At 35.6% G+C, this 18,860-nt stretch overlaps 2 protein-coding genes across 2 annotated transcripts; one reads left to right on the forward strand and one right to left on the reverse strand.

Annotated features, from left to right (window-relative positions):
- Positions 1-2,275: 2,275 nt before the first annotated feature.
- LOC125206256 (aluminum-activated malate transporter 10-like) lies at positions 2,276-3,728 on the reverse strand. The gene is made up of 4 exons (XM_048105536.1): positions 3,363-3,728; positions 3,148-3,288; positions 2,775-3,047; positions 2,276-2,668 (listed from the first exon to the last, which is right to left on the reverse strand). Exons 1-4 carry the CDS (start codon positions 3,682-3,684, stop codon positions 2,457-2,459), a joined length of 948 nt encoding a protein of 315 aa, XP_047961493.1. The 5' UTR covers positions 3,685-3,728; the 3' UTR covers positions 2,276-2,456.
- A 12,533-nt stretch (positions 3,729-16,261) lies between these two features.
- Positions 16,262-17,296, forward strand: LOC125206257. The gene has a single exon (XM_048105537.1). It carries the CDS (start codon positions 16,262-16,264, stop codon positions 17,294-17,296), a length of 1,035 nt encoding a protein of 344 aa, XP_047961494.1.
- Positions 17,297-18,860: the final 1,564 nt, after the last annotated feature.

The following is an 18,860-nucleotide window of genomic DNA, read 5'->3' on the forward strand; positions in this document are numbered from 1 at the left end:
TGTCAATTGGGCTAACCCGCTCGGGTTCGGGCCAATCCACTCGGATTGTTGGGCTATTTGGGTGCGGGTTATTCGGGCTGTGAATTTTCTAGGTTATAAATTTTCGGTCCTAACCCTAAATCTTCGGGTTACGAGCTAAACCACGGGCTATTCGGGTCAGGAGTAATCTTATATGTTACTTTCTATCTAATCCGATATTCTGAATTATTAAAAAGCAGATTGTCGTCGCCAATAGTAAAGTATTATCAAAGTGATCAAGAGAAAGAAAATAATAGCAATTGAAAATTGAAACAAAATAGATAAACATATCGTTTAATTAATAGCACACATGAATCTGACTACAATTAACTAGAAATCATGCATTTCATATAACCCTAACTTCAATTTGAGAAAGAAGATATAATTATCATATTTTTTTCATATCAATGTTATATTTAATATTGATATTATTAAATACACTTCATATAAGTATATAATCCAAAATTTTAATTATATTTTTATATTAAATGCTCAACCCGCCGCAACCCATCTGGGCCAGCCCGCATAATTTAATAAGGATTCCAACGAGATCTCAATTGCATATGTTCCGACGATGTTCGGGTGATGAAATTTGATAAATTATATTTCAATTTTCGTACATGTTGATAATCAGCTTTTATCAACAAATGCAACAAAAAATCTCAATATATTGTAGGCAAAATCTCAATATTATGCATGTCCAATCTCAATAAAAATGTGTTGATATTTTCTTGTCCTTGTGTTGATATTCTAATGTCATATTTTTGATATTTGTAATACACAATGTTGATATAAAAAAACACCCACGAAAATTATCATATGATAACATAATGACGATATTACCCTTTAATTGATATTTTGTCTACTATTTATTGAGATTTGTGAGCTTTAATCTCATCCACTCATTTTAAAATCCAAGGGTGGAGATTTAGTCTTGATTTTGGATTAGGATGCTATAAGCATTAGAATAGGACCCTACTGAAATAACATGTTTACAATGTGATTCTATAGATTGCTTGAAAGGGATATAACATTACAAATTTATATGGAAAAGTAAACGTCCATGAAGATCAAAGCACATCTCTTTCGAATGCGACTCCTGCCAAGATTCTAAGAAGAATTTATTTTTCCCAGTTATGATTTCTTGACGAGGGGAAAAGGAGGATAGAAAAGTAAAAAAAAATGGGCAACATGCTTTAGTGTAATCATATGTCTGTAAATCTACCTCATTTTATTTGTGACTATTTCCTGATAGAAAATTCAATTATTATATGACTGCTATGCTTGAATGTGCTTTGCCCCTTTCCCATTCTTTATTCGTGGATTGTCATGTTCTTGGTTCAGTCAATCGAGTTGGAGAATTATGATCATTTGCAGCATTAAAATTCCAATCTTGGATTAAATGTGCCAAGGTTTTTTGGTTTTGGGGAAATCACCATGTGACTGCAAAGTAGGTAGAGTCTTGTGTTGTTTGAATAAGGTTTCTTGAATGTGCTTTTCCCTATTCTGTGATGCATGCCCTTCTTCTGCAGATATGTTTGATCAGTTTCTTCTTAAACCCCTTCTAGTTTTGTTCAAATGGACATATTATCTTGTGTAACTATGGATTATTTTGGTCTTTCTTTGCAGTTATGAAGGTATTACCTACCCTGGACTATCTAATTATACAGGTATCTTCGTCGAAAGCAGCAAAGCGGTTCATTTCACGCATGTTTCGCCCTGTACTGCAAGACCGGGGAGAAGCGGACAGGCTTCTTCCGTCATTGGTGCATCGTTGGCAGCTGCTGATGCCAAGTCCGGTTGGGTGGCTACGATGACTGCAGGAATGTACTGCGTTGGTAGATATGCAATTGACATTGGTGTCAGAACCGATGTCGTCAAGGTCTCTGTCGAGGATCTGGCTATGAATCTTGGTTGGGGTAGTAATGGAGACATACCTCATGAAAATGTGGTCTCTAACACCCAAGATATCAGGTGGTGTTATGAACTATGCACTAATTTATGCCTATGTTTTGTTGTTTAGATATAAGTTAATATGTCACTCAACTGAACTTTTCATTTGGTGTGGTTTGTATATGTGATTTGGTGGAAACTGTTGATGGATTAGTTATTTATGTTTGTTGTCTTGATCATCTCTCCTCTCTTGCTTACTTCATGCAAATATGGAAATGGGACATAAATTTCTTGAACTGCAGAATGTAAAGATGACATTTTTAGAATAAAGTTTGCATTTTTTTCCCTCTGTCCTGAACAAAAATAAACCCAAATTTTGTTGAACAACTTGTGTGCCACTGCCACAGCTATTTTCCTTCTCTGTACATGGTCTTCGCCAATTATAAGCAACCAACTTTACTAAAAGAAAGCATAATTTGGTTGTTTTCTCACAAACTCAGACCTTCTGAAGGGTCTTCATCGCCTTGTCTTCCTTCATCAACAGCCTAGTTCCCTCCTTTCGAGCTTTGTCCTCTCTTGGCTTCCTCTGCAGTTTCAACCTCAAATTCCGCCTTCTCCGCCACTCCATTCACTGCCCCCGCAAGCTTTTCTGTTCTCGCCGCAATCTCTATCAGCAACGACGAAACTGTTACCAATGGAACTACTTCTACTAGAGTCACAGCCTCTCCGGCCTTGGCCTCAGCCGGCAGGATGGGCCCTGAGTTGAGAGCAGAAAAAACTCATCAGTTCCCTCTTTTACTTTTTTTTTATAATTATTTTACCAATTTTAGAATCTATTTCATTGCTATGATTGTGTTTATTACCATCTAAGGAATCAGAGAGCTTGTCCATGTTGTTCCTGATGAGGTTATGGAGCTCGGTTCCTGCCCAAACAGGACAGAAAAGAATGGTTGTAATGATGCAGATGGAGGTGCCTATTGCAATGGTGGAGAGTCTGTGATGAGCCATTTCAAAGAGCTTCTCCACGCGGTAGCCAGATACTGATATGAGGCTGAAGGTCAGGATGAAGATCATCGCCCCATAGTCGAATCGAGCTTTTATCGATGGAATGAAACGCGAGAACGTGGCTGCAGTAGCTGTACATATACTTTCCATGTTAGATACTAGTATGTTTCAACATTATTAGTACTAGTAGTATTTTTTTTAATAAAAAAAAGAAAAAAGAAAGTTAATCACCTAGAAGAAAGACTGAGACTTGAAGAATGATGGGCTCAAACCTTTCTCCAGATTGGCTAGCAACCCAATGAACACCAACACCCAATGCTCCAGCCAAGAAAGTCCCAGTTGCCCTATTCACACATTTACATAGAGTAGCCCCTGCATATATACATATGGAGTCATTTACAAGAGAAAGAGGGAGGCATGGTGAATGTAATTGATAAAGAACGTACCAACGGTGTACTCAAAGACGACCACCACAGTCATGACAGCCCACATAGCGTTGCCGCCAACTCCATCATACAAGGGCCTCATGTAATAGAAGAGGGAAACCAGACAGAGCGCCAACCCCACCTTAACACAATGTATCGATTTCTTTGGCTCGTTTACGCCTAATCTCCATGCTCGTTGAAAGAAGCCGCCCACCTTGGACACGAACCTTTGCAATCCAAACCTGCTCTCAGCTTCTAGAACTCTCGACGTCCCATCTCCCATGTTGATCCTCCATTCTACTCCTATTTCCTTGTTAGTGTTAGTGTTGGTGTTACCCTCCATTTTTCTACCTAGCTCTTCTCAGCTTTCACAATCAAGATTTTCACTGTCTGTCTTCTTGTGATTAGATGCTGCTCTAAACATGCACACATTACACACATATATATGTAAGAAATTTAGAGGTTTAATTCGGACACATGACTAAAATACTCTATCGCACAGGCCCCACTTCCGACATTATTTATTTATTACTCCCATGTCTGATTTTTTGAGAGCTTCCAATTAATGATTTATATTCATTTTTTTTATCATGTTTGTATCTAGATTTTAACAAATTGATTTGAATACATAAATTTACATGATCAAAATGGGAATGAGACCCTTTTGGTAGGTCACCTTAGTTTCTTAGCAAAAATATTTTGGTTTTTTATTACTATCAATTTTCATCAGTAATAACTTTAACGTGAGCTCAGGAAAAGCCATGCAAATGGCCTAAATCATCCATATCTTCTCTCTCCACACGCTCATATTCAAATACAGTATATAAAAACAAATCATATGTGAAAAATGAGGAAAATTTGACACTACTTTGAATTTGTTTGTTCCAAGTTGCTATTCTTTATAGATATATCTTGCAGTAAACTCCAGTGAATTCTAAATTATACAGCATAAATGATTTATTCAGATTTTAATCGAACGAAATGACCTAAAATATTTAGGTTTGGTTCTGAGAGAGGAAAACAAAATGACCTAATTCTATTACACAGCTGACTTTAATGACTTTTGCCGGTTACCAAATCATTAGTTCTATATTTATATATTTGTAAATGCTACTGTTCCACTTTTTGTCTTATCTCCATCACGAAAAAGCCCTCACACATTAGCACTAATGTGTGCAAATTAGGTCATGAAAAAACTTAAATCCAATGATCTTGTTGATGTTTCCCATTGATGTTCTTTCCAATATTAACATAATATTGGCGTTCCTTAAATTAATTGCACTACTATGATTTTTCCAATATCAATTAAAAATTAACCTTATTAAAAGTGAAAAAAGTTAAAGATATCTCAAGTTCAACCATCATGGAATGTTAGTCTTGCTTATCATACTTCAACTTTCGTATATTCTTTAAAAGAATTTACTGACCAACTCATACATTAAATAAAAATATTTTCAATTCATAATCGTTCTAGAATGTTCTCTGCTGCTTTGCCAACGAGATATTTCAGTTATTTAATAATTTAAAATGTTCTATATGTACACAACATATATGAATACAATTAATTGGTTCAAATAAAATTAATTTTAATATATAAACAAAAAAATATTTTTCGCCATAAATCGCGAGATCACCACTTTTAAAAAAAATTATGAACCTTGGTTTGAATTCTATAATGAAATAAAAACCATTTCCTTTTTGAACTCGTCACCTTTTTTACCAGTAAATTCGTCATATATATGCCATAAATATAATAGTTTGTACTAATTTATACTGTAAAGAACTCTTTACAAAAGACAACCACAACATATAATGTTATAGGGATGAGTTATTATTATGATAATTTTGCAACACTGAGAAAGTGAGGATAACTGGATAACGCACCTAACACAATACAAATACTACTAGTAATTGAATTGTGAGAACACTATAGTAATATTAATAAATTAGAATTATCAATCAAAGTTCATGCATAATAAATTTTATACTTTCAGTAGTGTAATTGAATCTCATAATTTCTTTCGGAGAAGGTATATAAAAGTGTATTCATTCATATAAGTATTCAAATAGGAATCCTTAGATATTGTTGATTTACGTTTTAATACATATAGTGGTAGCTTTATTAATTTGTGGGTTGTGGCTTTGATAAGAGTACATCATCGTGCTGCATGACGTTATTTACCACCTTACACGTAGATGTCATTACCTAAGTTGCAATATAAATATTTCCACACGCCTTTTTTATATATTATTGATTTTATTATAATCACTTGGCTGAGGAACCAAGATTTTCTTTTCAGAATCACACTACATTATTTTAGGTTCAAAATGAAGCTGTTGGTTTAATTTCATAAAATCTGAATCAGCTATTTAGGCTTGACACTTCGACACGAGTAATTGGTAAATTATGAATTAGGCCTAACTTTAATATTATTACCTAATCCTATATATGTACTACTCCGTAACACCAATGTTGATTGACCAAAATTCAATTAATATAATAAACTTATACTATGGTGGTTAAAATATCAAGATATTGATGTTGACGTGTCCGGTGATCTACCGTCTACCAAATTAACTATCGTACGTATCAGATGATATGGAATTCCAACTCTCATGCATACCAAACTTAATTGCAATTTTTCTTAAATGAAAATAAACTAATATGACAAGTATATAATTGATTTACAATAATATCGTATATATATACATTGGTTCAACCACGACAGTGACTAATTAATTTCAACATGTATATACTCTGCCAAATGTCAAGTTCACCTCTTGTAAAAACTAAATACGTGAATTTGAAGTTCAAAAAGTGTTAGCTCATTTTCCACAACATATTATTATAAATATAAAGGAGGATAATGATTTTAAAAAAAAAAAAGTAGATTTAAGGGAGGAAATAATGTTTGATGTGTCTTGTGGTGGCAAGTTGCCCATTACATTGGAATGATATACTAACTTATTACTTATGTAATTAAGATATGTATGGCTTATCAATTTCAGCACTACTGCGTGTCATCTGTTCCTTTACCTTCTTACTATTTTATTTCCTGTGAAATTTATACTATTGAAGTCGAGTTGGATGGTTTTAGTTCACGTTAGTTAATTGTTGCTACTTAACTCGGCTTAATTAGTACAATATTCGTTGATCATTCTATACGTACAATGGGTGGCAAAATGGGTAGCAGGTAATGGGTTATTCCCATTTTGATCCGATACCCGCTATCCGATAATAACGGAAAACGGGGCGGGATTGAGTACGTAGTGTGTTTTAGAGTTTTGCGGGTACGGGTATACCCGCTACCCGTTAGTTCCGATAATACCGTATTATTAGTATTAGCTATTTACAATCTTTTAATACTTTATAGAATCTTAAAGTTCTAAGAGTTTTTTTGAAATATTTTTATATTCTAACAAACATACACCAAAACTAGCTATAGAGTGTCCCCTCACTTTTTTCTCAATTTATTCAAAGCTTACAATCATAATGATACAGTAAATTTTGGTTTGCATTTAATTTTGAATTTGGAATTTGGTAATGTGCAAATTACATTAAAATATACAAATATGATGTACATACATACTCTGATCATATTTTGATTATTTTACTAAGTGAGACTAGAAATCACCATATTTGTGCATATAGTGATACTTGGAATTTTTGCATGAATATCGAAGAACAAATTAAAAAACAAAAATATGAAATCATAGTGCGGCAACAATCTCAAAATTTATTATTATTAAAAAAACTCAAAGCATAAATTTTAATCGGTTTCATGAACTCAAACTTTAGTTTGAAGAACTTTCTGCACGATTGAAGGATCATACTCAACATCTGGGTTTCGGATCGGGTACGGGTTCCCGCAATGTCGGGTACGGAATACCCAACACAGGTATCAGGTAATCCCGATATGTTGCGGGGCGGGTATTAGAACAACAAATTTGGCTGAAATTGGGTACGGATACCCGACTTTTCGGGTGCGGATATCCACGGGTAACTCGTTTCACCACCCCTAACATCCTAGCAAATTTGTATATGTAATAATAAAAAGTCCGTCGATAGAATACAAACTATATTTATTGGATCACTAAGAATTGAGCGTAAAAAATATTTATTTCTGATTTCGGAAAAGAAACCGAATTATCATCTAAGAATTTACTAGTTTCCAGAAGAACGAATCAATAATTAAATCATGATGTGTATGTGGTTTTACAACTGTTTTCCCTATTCTTTTGTTTTATTTTGCTCTTACTTACATTGATACAATTTCAAATTAAATCCTATTTCCAAATGGCTACGTTTCCCTTATAATTCCATTTGTTTAATACTCTGGTTTATCTTTATGTTTCCATCTTCTATATGTTTAATACAATTACTTATTAAGTGTAATTACATGGAGTATTATATTTTTAGAGCACGTAAATAATTGCATCATTCTATTATATTTTACACATAAAAGTGGTATTTTGTGTCTTAAAAATTCAAACAATTGAAAAAATATCATAAACTACTATGTAATTATGCCTACTAATGGTAGTATATATTTTTTCAAGGACTATATCATTTAGGACCAATTCATGAAGTTCCCTCTTTCGGTAGTATCCGTCAAACTCATTAAAATTATAAATAGTTATTGAGTTCTCGGGTAGATATCCTTAATAATTATAAAAAAAATCACAAATATTCAAACACAAGCAATTCTGTACCTTTGATGATTCGATTGTCATGCCATTTGATTTTGAGCCTAAAGACTAAAAAGAAAAAGAAGTTGTGGAAATGATCGTAAAACTTGAACTGGGCTTTTCATTGAGTTATAAGTTAAGATTAGATAAGCCCATTTATCAGAACCAGCCTTCCATTAGTATATTTCTGAAACCTCTGTTCTTTTTGCCTTAATAAAGAAATAAGGCCCAATTACTTAGACGTACATTTTCCCACGACGACGGCAAATGGTAGGCATATAGTCATAAACGGAGATGATTAGTTTTATTAGGGTAAAGTAAACACCTAGTGATGTTACAAAATAAAAAAATGTCTTAAACGAATAAAATCAAGCGTAACGCTTTTGTATGTTATACTTATACATGAGATGTTTTAACTACAAAAAAGCAAATGTAGTGAACGGAAATTATAGGAGAATTATGAACAAAGTGATCATACGCGGCCACATATAATCTTTAGTAGCATAGCAACAATTTTTTGACAAAAAACAACAAATGAGTAACACGACTATCCTGAATATAATTAAATCGGTGAGATATCATTTTAGCTATATGGATCCGATACCCGCTATCCGATAATAACGGAAAACGGGGCGGGATTGAGTACGTAGTGTGTTTTAGAGTTTTGCGGGTACGGGTATACCCGCTACCCGTTAGTTCCGATAATACCGTATTATTAGTATTAGCTATTTACAATCTTTTAATACTTTATAGAATCTTAAAGTTCTAAGAGTTTTTTTGAAATATTTTTATATTCTAACAAACATACACCAAAACTAGCTATAGAGTGTCCCCTCACTTTTTTCTCAATTTATTCAAAGCTTACAATCATAATGATACAGTAAATTTTGGTTTGCATTTAATTTTGAATTTGGAATTTGGTAATGTGCAAATTACATTAAAATATACAAATATGATGTACATACATACTCTGATCATATTTTGATTATTTTACTAAGTGAGACTAGAAATCACCATATTTGTGCATATAGTGATACTTGGAATTTTTGCATGAATATCGAAGAACAAATTAAAAAACAAAAATATGAAATCATAGTGCGGCAACAATCTCAAAATTTATTATTATTAAAAAAACTCAAAGCATAAATTTTAATCGGTTTCATGAACTCAAACTTTAGTTTGAAGAACTTTCTGCACGATTGAAGGATCATACTCAACATCTGGGTTTCGGATCGGGTACGGGTTCCCGCAATGTCGGGTACGGAATACCCAACACAGGTATCAGGTAATCCCGATATGTTGCGGGGCGGGTATTAGAACAACAAATTTGGCTGAAATTGGGTACGGATACCCGACTTTTCGGGTGCGGATATCCACGGGTAACTCGTTTCACCACCCCTAACATCCTAGCAAATTTGTATATGTAATAATAAAAAGTCCGTCGATAGAATACAAACTATATTTATTGGATCACTAAGAATTGAGCGTAAAAAATATTTATTTCTGATTTCGGAAAAGAAACCGAATTATCATCTAAGAATTTACTAGTTTCCAGAAGAACGAATCAATAATTAAATCATGATGTGTATGTGGTTTTACAACTGTTTTCCCTATTCTTTTGTTTTATTTTGCTCTTACTTACATTGATACAATTTCAAATTAAATCCTATTTCCAAATGGCTACGTTTCCCTTATAATTCCATTTGTTTAATACTCTGGTTTATCTTTATGTTTCCATCTTCTATATGTTTAATACAATTACTTATTAAGTGTAATTACATGGAGTATTATATTTTTAGAGCACGTAAATAATTGCATCATTCTATTATATTTTACACATAAAAGTGGTATTTTGTGTCTTAAAAATTCAAACAATTGAAAAAATATCATAAACTACTATGTAATTATGCCTACTAATGGTAGTATATATTTTTTCAAGGACTATATCATTTAGGACCAATTCATGAAGTTCCCTCTTTCGGTAGTATCCGTCAAACTCATTAAAATTATAAATAGTTATTGAGTTCTCGGGTAGATATCCTTAATAATTATAAAAAAAATCACAAATATTCAAACACAAGCAATTCTGTACCTTTGATGATTCGATTGTCATGCCATTTGATTTTGAGCCTAAAGACTAAAAAGAAAAAGAAGTTGTGGAAATGATCGTAAAACTTGAACTGGGCTTTTCATTGAGTTATAAGTTAAGATTAGATAAGCCCATTTATCAGAACCAGCCTTCCATTAGTATATTTCTGAAACCTCTGTTCTTTTTGCCTTAATAAAGAAATAAGGCCCAATTACTTAGACGTACATTTTCCCACGACGACGGCAAATGGTAGGCATATAGTCATAAACGGAGATGATTAGTTTTATTAGGGTAAAGTAAACACCTAGTGATGTTACAAAATAAAAAAATGTCTTAAACGAATAAAATCAAGCGTAACGCTTTTGTATGTTATACTTATACATGAGATGTTTTAACTACAAAAAAGCAAATGTAGTGAACGGAAATTATAGGAGAATTATGAACAAAGTGATCATACGCGGCCACATATAATCTTTAGTAGCATAGCAACAATTTTTTGACAAAAAACAACAAATGAGTAACACGACTATCCTGAATATAATTAAATCGGTGAGATATCATTTTAGCTATATGGATAATAGATCGTTATTCTAGGGTCCTCTTCTAATGCTTTCAGCATAATAATCCCAAAATAAGACTGAATCTAAACTCTTAGATCTTGAGATGAAAGGCTGAGATTCAATACAAAAATTATCAACAACCAGAAACAAAGATTTCAACAAAAGGGTACAATGGTCAATTCACGTTACAGTGCGTGGGATTTAATTTTAGTTCTCACCGCATTCACACTTCTTCACCCACCACAACAAATTTCTCTTGCCGATCAAAACAAACGATTCATTTCTCTCCATCTCCTACTTCGAAAAGGTTGCTAATTTCTCCATCTTCTCCAACGAAAAAGCTCCAAATCACTCCATCTTCTCCGGCGAAAAGTTCGACGTAGGGAATATTTAGAGATTTGGAAAAATCGACGGTATTGACCGTATGTTTTAAATTTAATCTTCGAAATTTGTTTTGAACTTGATAAAATCTCAACAAAAACGAAAGTAATACATTAATATCCAGCAAACGACTTCAATATGAGTTCAAGGAATTCAATCGGAAGTGATTCGGCAGAAGATGCATCGAAAGATATATTTTTTAGCTTTAATTTATGATTTCTAATCTCAACAAAGAATTAGGGTTCAGTTTTTGATAATATATGTTTAAAAGGCTTCAATACTTGTTTTGTTGTTAAGTTTGTTAAACTACGTAAATGGAATCTTCAATTATTAACAAGCTTATAAGGAAGATGAATCTTAAATTTCTAAGTTGACTTTTGTTGGATTGATTTCTAATTTCATCTATTATGAGGAAGGTTAATCTTCAATTTCTGAAAGCTTGAACTTTTGTAGATATTAGTTTGTCAAATTATAAGTTCATAACTAATTACACACTGCACCTTTATCAGATTATTATAAGTTTGCTATATCTAGACAAATTGTTGTGTTAGCCATATATTGATAATTTCTTACACATGTATTGATAATGTGTTAGCTATAGGTTGATAACTAATTACACACTACAGTTTTTGTTTGCTACACTTTATCATATCTAGACCAAATGTTGATATTGTGTTACATAAATGTTGATAATGTGTTAGCTATAGGTTGATATTTGTGAATTCAACAGTCGGCTAGAATCATTGTGTTACTTGACATAAGTTTCTTGAGAAACTAATTATCATGGTTTACGTTTACCAAACTTAGTTACCAATTTCACACGCTGCAACTTTTGTTTCATATATCTAATACATATATTGATATTGAGTTAGCTAAATGTTGATAATGTGTTCAAGTTAGATATGTGTTAATAATGTATTAGCTATATGTTGATGATGTCTTAGATATGTGTTGATATCTGTGAATTCAACAGCGTGTTAGAATGATTGTACTCCCTCCGTCCCATTGAAGATGACCCACTTTCCTTTTTAGTTTGTACCAACTAAGATGACCCATTACTTAAAATGGAAACACCTTTATCTCTACTTTATTCCTTCTCTCTTACTTTACTCTCTCCTCTCAACACACAAAATAAATTTACATAAAATCTCGTGCCGCCCAAGAAAGGGTCATCTTCCTTGGGACGGAGGGAGTAGTATTTTGCATAAGTTTGAAGACAGGAAAACAGAGGAGAAAGCAGGAAAACAGAAGTTGAAGAAAGAAAAGCCAGAGAAAGAAAAAGATGAGGAGGAGACAAAAACACTGAACATAAAGAGGACAACCAAATACTTTGTCAATATGTTGGAACGTTTAATTGATAAGCAAAAGGCTGCTGCAAAATTGATGTGAAAGCAGTTATTGCAACTTGGGAAAAACAGTAGGAGATTTGAAGGATTATATGTTAGCTAAACTTCTTTAGTGACTATGCTGCCGTTGAATATTTTGTAAGTAGAAATACTAATGGCATTACCTATATCATTTTGGACATGTTACGTGTGTGTATCTTTTGTTAGTATTGAGAAGTATCGGAACTCATCTATAAAATATTAAGAAGTACATGATTTCGTATTGTTTCAATGTTGTGTTAATATTATTTTGTTATTCACAGCTATATTGAGAATGTGTATAGGCCAATTATTGAGAATTCCAAATAGTTATGTTGAGAATTATACACGGGTTATTGAGGAATCCAAATAGTTATGTTAAGAAATTATACACAATTTGTTGAGAATTCTAAATAGTTATGTTGAGAATTTATACATCATTTATTGAGAATTCCAAATAGTTATGTTGAGAATTTATACACCATTTATTGAGAATTCTAAATAGTCATGTCGAGAATTTATACACTATTTATTGAGAATTCCAAATAGTTCATACACCATTTATTGAGAATTCCAAATAATTATGTTGAGAATTTATACACCATTTGTTAAGAATTCCAGATAATCATGTTGAGAATTTATACACCATTTATTGAGAATTTCAAATAGTTCTGTTGAGATTTATACGCCATTTATTGAGAATTCCAAATAATTATGTTGAGAATTTATACACCATTTATTGAGAATTCAAAATAGTTCTGTTGAGAATTTATACACCATTTATTGAGAATTTAAAATAGTTCTGTTGAGAATTTATGCACCATTTATTGAAAAATCTATAATGTTGTATTGATGTCCATTCGTTTACAGATAATTGAAAACGTAAGCAACACCTAATGTTTTGAACAAACTTAATAGTATATGAAAAATAAAATGAGATAACATTCAGAACATAAGTTGCAGATTACTATTCTTCCATACCAACATGGAAACAGGAATGCTAAGAAATATCCAAAACAAAGAACTATGTATGCCAATAGAAAGAAATAACAGTGATAGGAACAACTAATTTAATTCTGTTTTTCACTCTTCCCTTTGTTGCAGTTCTTTGAATCATGATTAACCATTTTATGGCATTTTCCACGTCGTCTAGGAGGTTTAGCAACCGCCTTCTTCGCTGCCTCCATCTTAGAAGGCAACCTGGATCCAGATCCTTTACACTTTACCATATTTGCCGGATGAGCGTGTATGACATCAGGCCTCATGAAAGTCCAACTTTATCGATGTGTATACTTTAAATATTGGTCAAACTTCTGAGATTCAGAGAATCCGCTAGATCACAGGGTCTAGGAACTCAGGGAATCCTTGAAATCCTCGGTCGTTGGGCACACAATCTTTTCTGTTTCAAAACCCTCAATCCACGATACTAAAAATTAGTATAATGAAGTAGGGATCGAATCCCACAGAGATGGAAGCGTAAGGAGGCATTTAAGAGACTTTGGAAAATGGGTTTTGGCTACTGCCACACAACTTTGGGTTGAGAACTTAACTACTAGACTCGGGAAATGTAAATGATCTATTCTAATAGCTAGACCTAGGAAGAGGAAAAATTAACGAAGGCATGCATGACGAAAACAGAGATGTAAATAGGTCAACACTTCGGCAACGAGATTTACCAGACCTAGTGAACAACTTTCCTAAAATGCCTAGACAGATGAAGAACAGATCGTGGGGACCATTTCCTAAAACAGTAAAGGTACGAATGAAAAGCTGCAAATAACTAACTATGAATTTAACTAACTTCATCTTCACCAACGATTCATGATCACAAATGTAGAAAAACAGAGTAACCATCAAATCGGAACAGAGCATGTCGAATTTCACGATCGAATTACGATTAACTAAGAAAATAGAACATATCTACTACCGCTAGACGAGGTAAATGAGAAAACAGGAACTAAACTTCAAAACCCATGCAGAATTTAACAGATCTAAACATCGGACGCTTCATCCGCTCCGGATCCAAGCCATCCACAACAAACCACAATACTTCCCATCTCCGATCACTGCAATCCAACCAAATTCAACCGATCAACTACAATTCAAGCACAATTCAACTCAAACAACACAGATCAAGTGCGAAAAGCATCCAAGGTAAAGCAACAATCAACGCAAACATAATACGAAAACGCAACATAAACTTCCATAGCTAAACGATTACGAATTCAAGAACGATTCAATAAAACAAAGCCGAGCTTCGAACAACGAAGACTCGGGGAATTCCAAAGTAGAAATTAAAACTGAAAGCTGTAAATTGTTTCTTCGCCTCATGTAGAGACGGTGGTACACAACGATGATCAAACTACGAACCCGACCCCTTGAATTTGGTAACCCCTAAGTGTGTGTGTGTAGAAGTGTGAAAAGTGAGCTAAGAGCAAAAATGAGAGATCTCCCATCAGATGTGTTACGTGCTCTTATTTATAGGCGTGGAGTTGGTCTTCTAGAATCTTCTCTTGAATATTCTTTTTTGCCCTCCGTCTAGAAATCTCCTCCATCTGGTAAATTTTTTCCTTCTTCTGCTCTTCCCGCCAGATTCCTTCACTAGGTGATTTCCTCCTTTCCTTTCTGGATCTGACTGTTTCTTCTACACACCTGACTTAAGAGCTGTGTTAGACCCAGGAAACTGCTGAATTTAATCCCATAACCAATGCATGAAATTAGCGTTATCACCTCACAACACCATACAATTCATCAAACCTCTTCTTTTTCTCCAACACAAACATGTATCAGAACATGAACATTAGAATAAAAAATTTATTAAAATTACTAACGAATATATGAAACAACAGCGCGAATCAAAACAGAAACTTCAAATACAAAAATTGAGAAAATGCATATCGAATGATTCAAAATTAAAACATAACAACACAATTATTAACATATACCTGCCATTATTGAACAAAGACAAGCAAAATAGCTTCGAAAAGAAGACAAACGCGATAGGCTGATGAGATCGGCGGAAATTGACGAGCAAAATATCTTTGAAAAGAAGAAAATCCTGATAGGCTAATGAGATCGGCAAATATTGAACAGAGAGAATCAATTCCTCTAATTTATAACAGCGTGATTCATAAAATATGAATTTGGAAAGAAAATCTTCGAGATTTGAAGACCGAATTTGATGATACGAAGAAAAGAAGAGAAAAGAGATTTTAGGGAGAAAGAGATCTAAGCGTGATTTGGAGTATTGGCATGCCTAATAATTTGGATGGACTAAAATACCCATTTCATATTATTTAAACTAATAAAAGGAAAAAAATAAATAAAATCTAGGCTAAATCAAGCCATTGGATTAGAAGAATGAACGGTTATAATTTAGTCTTGATTTAGGATTAGTAATTAGTTAGCAAATGATCATGTCCCTGTTATCCTACATACATTTCGAATAACCGTAATGCACTCTTACTAAGCATGTCTAATTTATCAACACAATTAATTTCCTTCCAAAGTCTTCCCTAGATTAGAGCATCTCCAACGCCGGACGTCCAGGCGGGCGTCTGACCGGCGTGCCCGACGTACGTCGCGGACGTCCCCCATTACGAGATGCAGGGACGGACGCGGACGAACGCAGCGGACACCGCAGATCCGCGGCGTTCCCGGGACGTCGGCGGGTGGACGTCCGCCATTGTATCATCCCGACAGACTTCCGGCGCGGACGTCCCGTTTCGATTTTTATTTTATTTTTTACAAACTCTATATATACGGCTCGTTGAACTTCATTTCATTCGCACCACTCGTGTTAACAAGTTTCTCTCTCTGTACGTTTCTTTTATTATTATGGCAAGTGGTAGTGGAAGTGGCAGTGGAAGTGGTAGTGGTACGGGTGGTTGCGGTGCTGGTGACTGTTGCCAAATCGTTATGGATGAGCTGCGGGCCGTTACGTCTAGGGAGATAAATCGGGTGTTACAAACGGCCATGCAGCAGCAGCAACAGCTGGCGGTACCTAGACCCATCCGTCGTCGAGCTATAGTACCTCGGGACCGCATCACTGCACACCATCGATTGTACGCGGACTACTTTGCTCCAGAGCCGCGGTTTGGGGACAACTTATTCCGCCGACGTTTTTACATGAGCCGTCCATTGTTTCTTCGTATCGTTGGCGCTTTAGAGCGTCGATACGAATATTTCAGGATGAGAGAGGATGCGGTAGGTAAACCCGGTCACACGCCCATTCAGAAGTGCACTGCCGCAATCAGACAGCTGGCATACGGAGATGCGGCCGACATGTTCGACGAGTACCTCCACATCGACGAGTCGACTGCCCGCGAATGTCTGGAGTTTTTTTCTCAAGGTGTTAGGGAGATATTCGGGGATACCTATCTTCGGAAGCCTACCCCCCAAGACTGCCAGGAACTGATAACTATGCACAAGAGTCAGCATGGGTTTCCGGGAATGTTGGGTAGCATAGACTGTATGCATTTGGAATGGAAGAACTGTCCCTCCGCCTGGAAAGGGTTGTACACAACCGGTTTCAAGAGCAAGCATCCCACGATTGTCCTTAAAGCGGTAGCTGACTACCGGCTGTGGATTTGGCATGCATATTTTGGAGTAGCCGATTCGAACAACAACATCAATGTCCTACAGTCGTCCCCCCTTTTCAACGACCAAGAACTTGGTGTTGGTTCGGCTGTCAGTTTCGTCGCCAACGGCAACCAACACAACATGGGCTACTATTTGGCGGATGAGATTTATCCTATGTGGCCCGTCTTCGTGAAGACGATCAGATGCGCAACAGAAGATAGGAAGAAATATTTTGCGAGTCGTCAGGAGGCAGCGCACAAGGATGTGGAGCGGACATTTGGTGTGCTCTAGAGTCGATGGGCGATACTGAAGGGTCCATCCTGGTTGTGGCATTTGGAAGGCATCGCTGATATCATGTATGCATGCATTATCATGCACAACATGATTGTCGAAGATGAAGGTTCGGCACTGATTGATTGGGCTAGTGACTATGATGATGGTACCGGTCCAAGCCACGGTGTGGCCACCCCCAGTGGACGTATGGGGGTACCCCATGAAGGGGCCGACCGGGTGCGTGCGTTTGCCGACATGCGCCAACGACAAGCCCATATTCAACTCCAGAACGATTTAATTGAAGAGCTATGGTTGCGTCGGGGTCGTCGTTGATATGTTTATGAGTGTAATTTGATTAAGTTATTTTTTTTTGTTATCGCTTTTTTTAATCTAATGAAATTATTTTGCACTTTGTTTAATTCTGTATTCGTGTCGAAATTTTAATTTCGTACATTGTTTAATTCCGTAAATTGTTTAATTTGGTGAAATTGTGAATTTTTTTTATTGCGGGAAGTCCGCGCGGGAAGGGCGAGGGACATCCGCCACTGTGCAGTGGGAAGTCCTTATGACGTGGCAGTATTGTAAGAGATCCTTATGACGTGACTGAAGGTGTTTTTGTGAAGTCCGTTGAGAAGGCTATGGGATATCCGTCCCCATTAGAGATGCTCTTAGGGCGTATTTTAGGCCTGGGGATTCGGTCGGTTCGGTTCTGACCGAACCGATTTATCGGTTAACCGACTCCCATTTTTTCTATCTAGAACCGAAACCGAACCCTTAGTCGGTTCGGTTCCTTAAGGAACCGATCGGTTCGGACCTACAGGTTTTTCGGTTCCACCGAAGGAACTGAAATCAATTGCGACCGGAGAAGCGAAGCAGCAAAAGCGGCAGTCGGCGCAGTACGTAGGAGCATCGGAACAGCAGCAGTAGAGAAGAGGGGCTAGGAGGAGAGAGAAACGGCGGTCAAAGAAGCAGCGGCGGTCGGTGCAGCAACTGCGTCGGAACAACAACTACCGAGAACAGTGGCAAGGAGAAGAGAGCAATGGCGGTAGGTGCAGCAGCCGCATTGGATATCAACGACAAAGAAGAGTGACGAGGAGGAGAGAGCAGTGGCGGTCGGCGTAGCAGCCGCGTCGGAACAGCAGCAACAAAGAAGAAGGAAGAGGAGGAGATAACAACGGCTCTTTCTTAGAAAGAGCAGCAAGTCAGCCACTGTTCTTCTTAGTTAATGTCTTTTACAATTTTTATTTAGTTTGATGGATGATTGATTAAAATGAATATGGTGAAAAATTAAAATTCAATCAACTATTACGGTTCTTCGGTTATAACCTTTCGGTTCTCGGTTAACCGAGAACCGCCTAAATCCAAAACTCACTAACCAGAACTGAACTTTAACCTTATTTTTTTCGGTTAACCGAGAACCGGGATCCGTTTCCCCACTCCTAGCGTATTTAATTGGATTTACTCTCCCAACGAAAATTACATATAGTAATTGTAGTAGAAAAAGATTGACGGCGCTGATTATATCAATCAATTAATTACTCAAATTTTTTATAAATATTTTTGTTTAATAAGAAAAAGGCTT

Source organism: Salvia hispanica, chromosome 2, assembly GCF_023119035.1.
Source record: "Salvia hispanica cultivar TCC Black 2014 chromosome 2, UniMelb_Shisp_WGS_1.0, whole genome shotgun sequence".
Taxonomy (NCBI): Eukaryota; Viridiplantae; Streptophyta; class Magnoliopsida; order Lamiales; family Lamiaceae; genus Salvia; species Salvia hispanica.

What these genes read in the sequence shown, in the direction of transcription:
- LOC125206256 (XM_048105536.1), bottom strand. Translation starts at nt 3,684, where the DNA reads ATGGAGGGTAACACCAACACTAACACTAACAAGGAAATAGGAGTAGAA. An exon ending in CGTCTTTGAGTACACCGTTG is followed by an intron (nt 3,289 to 3,362) that starts GTACGTTCTTTA and finishes GTATATATGCAG; the next exon opens with GGGCTACTCTATGTAAATGT. An exon ending in AGTCTCAGTCTTTCTTCTAG is followed by an intron (nt 3,048 to 3,147) that starts GTGATTAACTTT and finishes GTATATGTACAG; the next exon opens with CTACTGCAGCCACGTTCTCG.
- LOC125206257 (XM_048105537.1), top strand. Translation starts at nt 16,262, where the DNA reads ATGGCAAGTGGTAGTGGAAGTGGCAGTGGAAGTGGTAGTGGTACGGGT.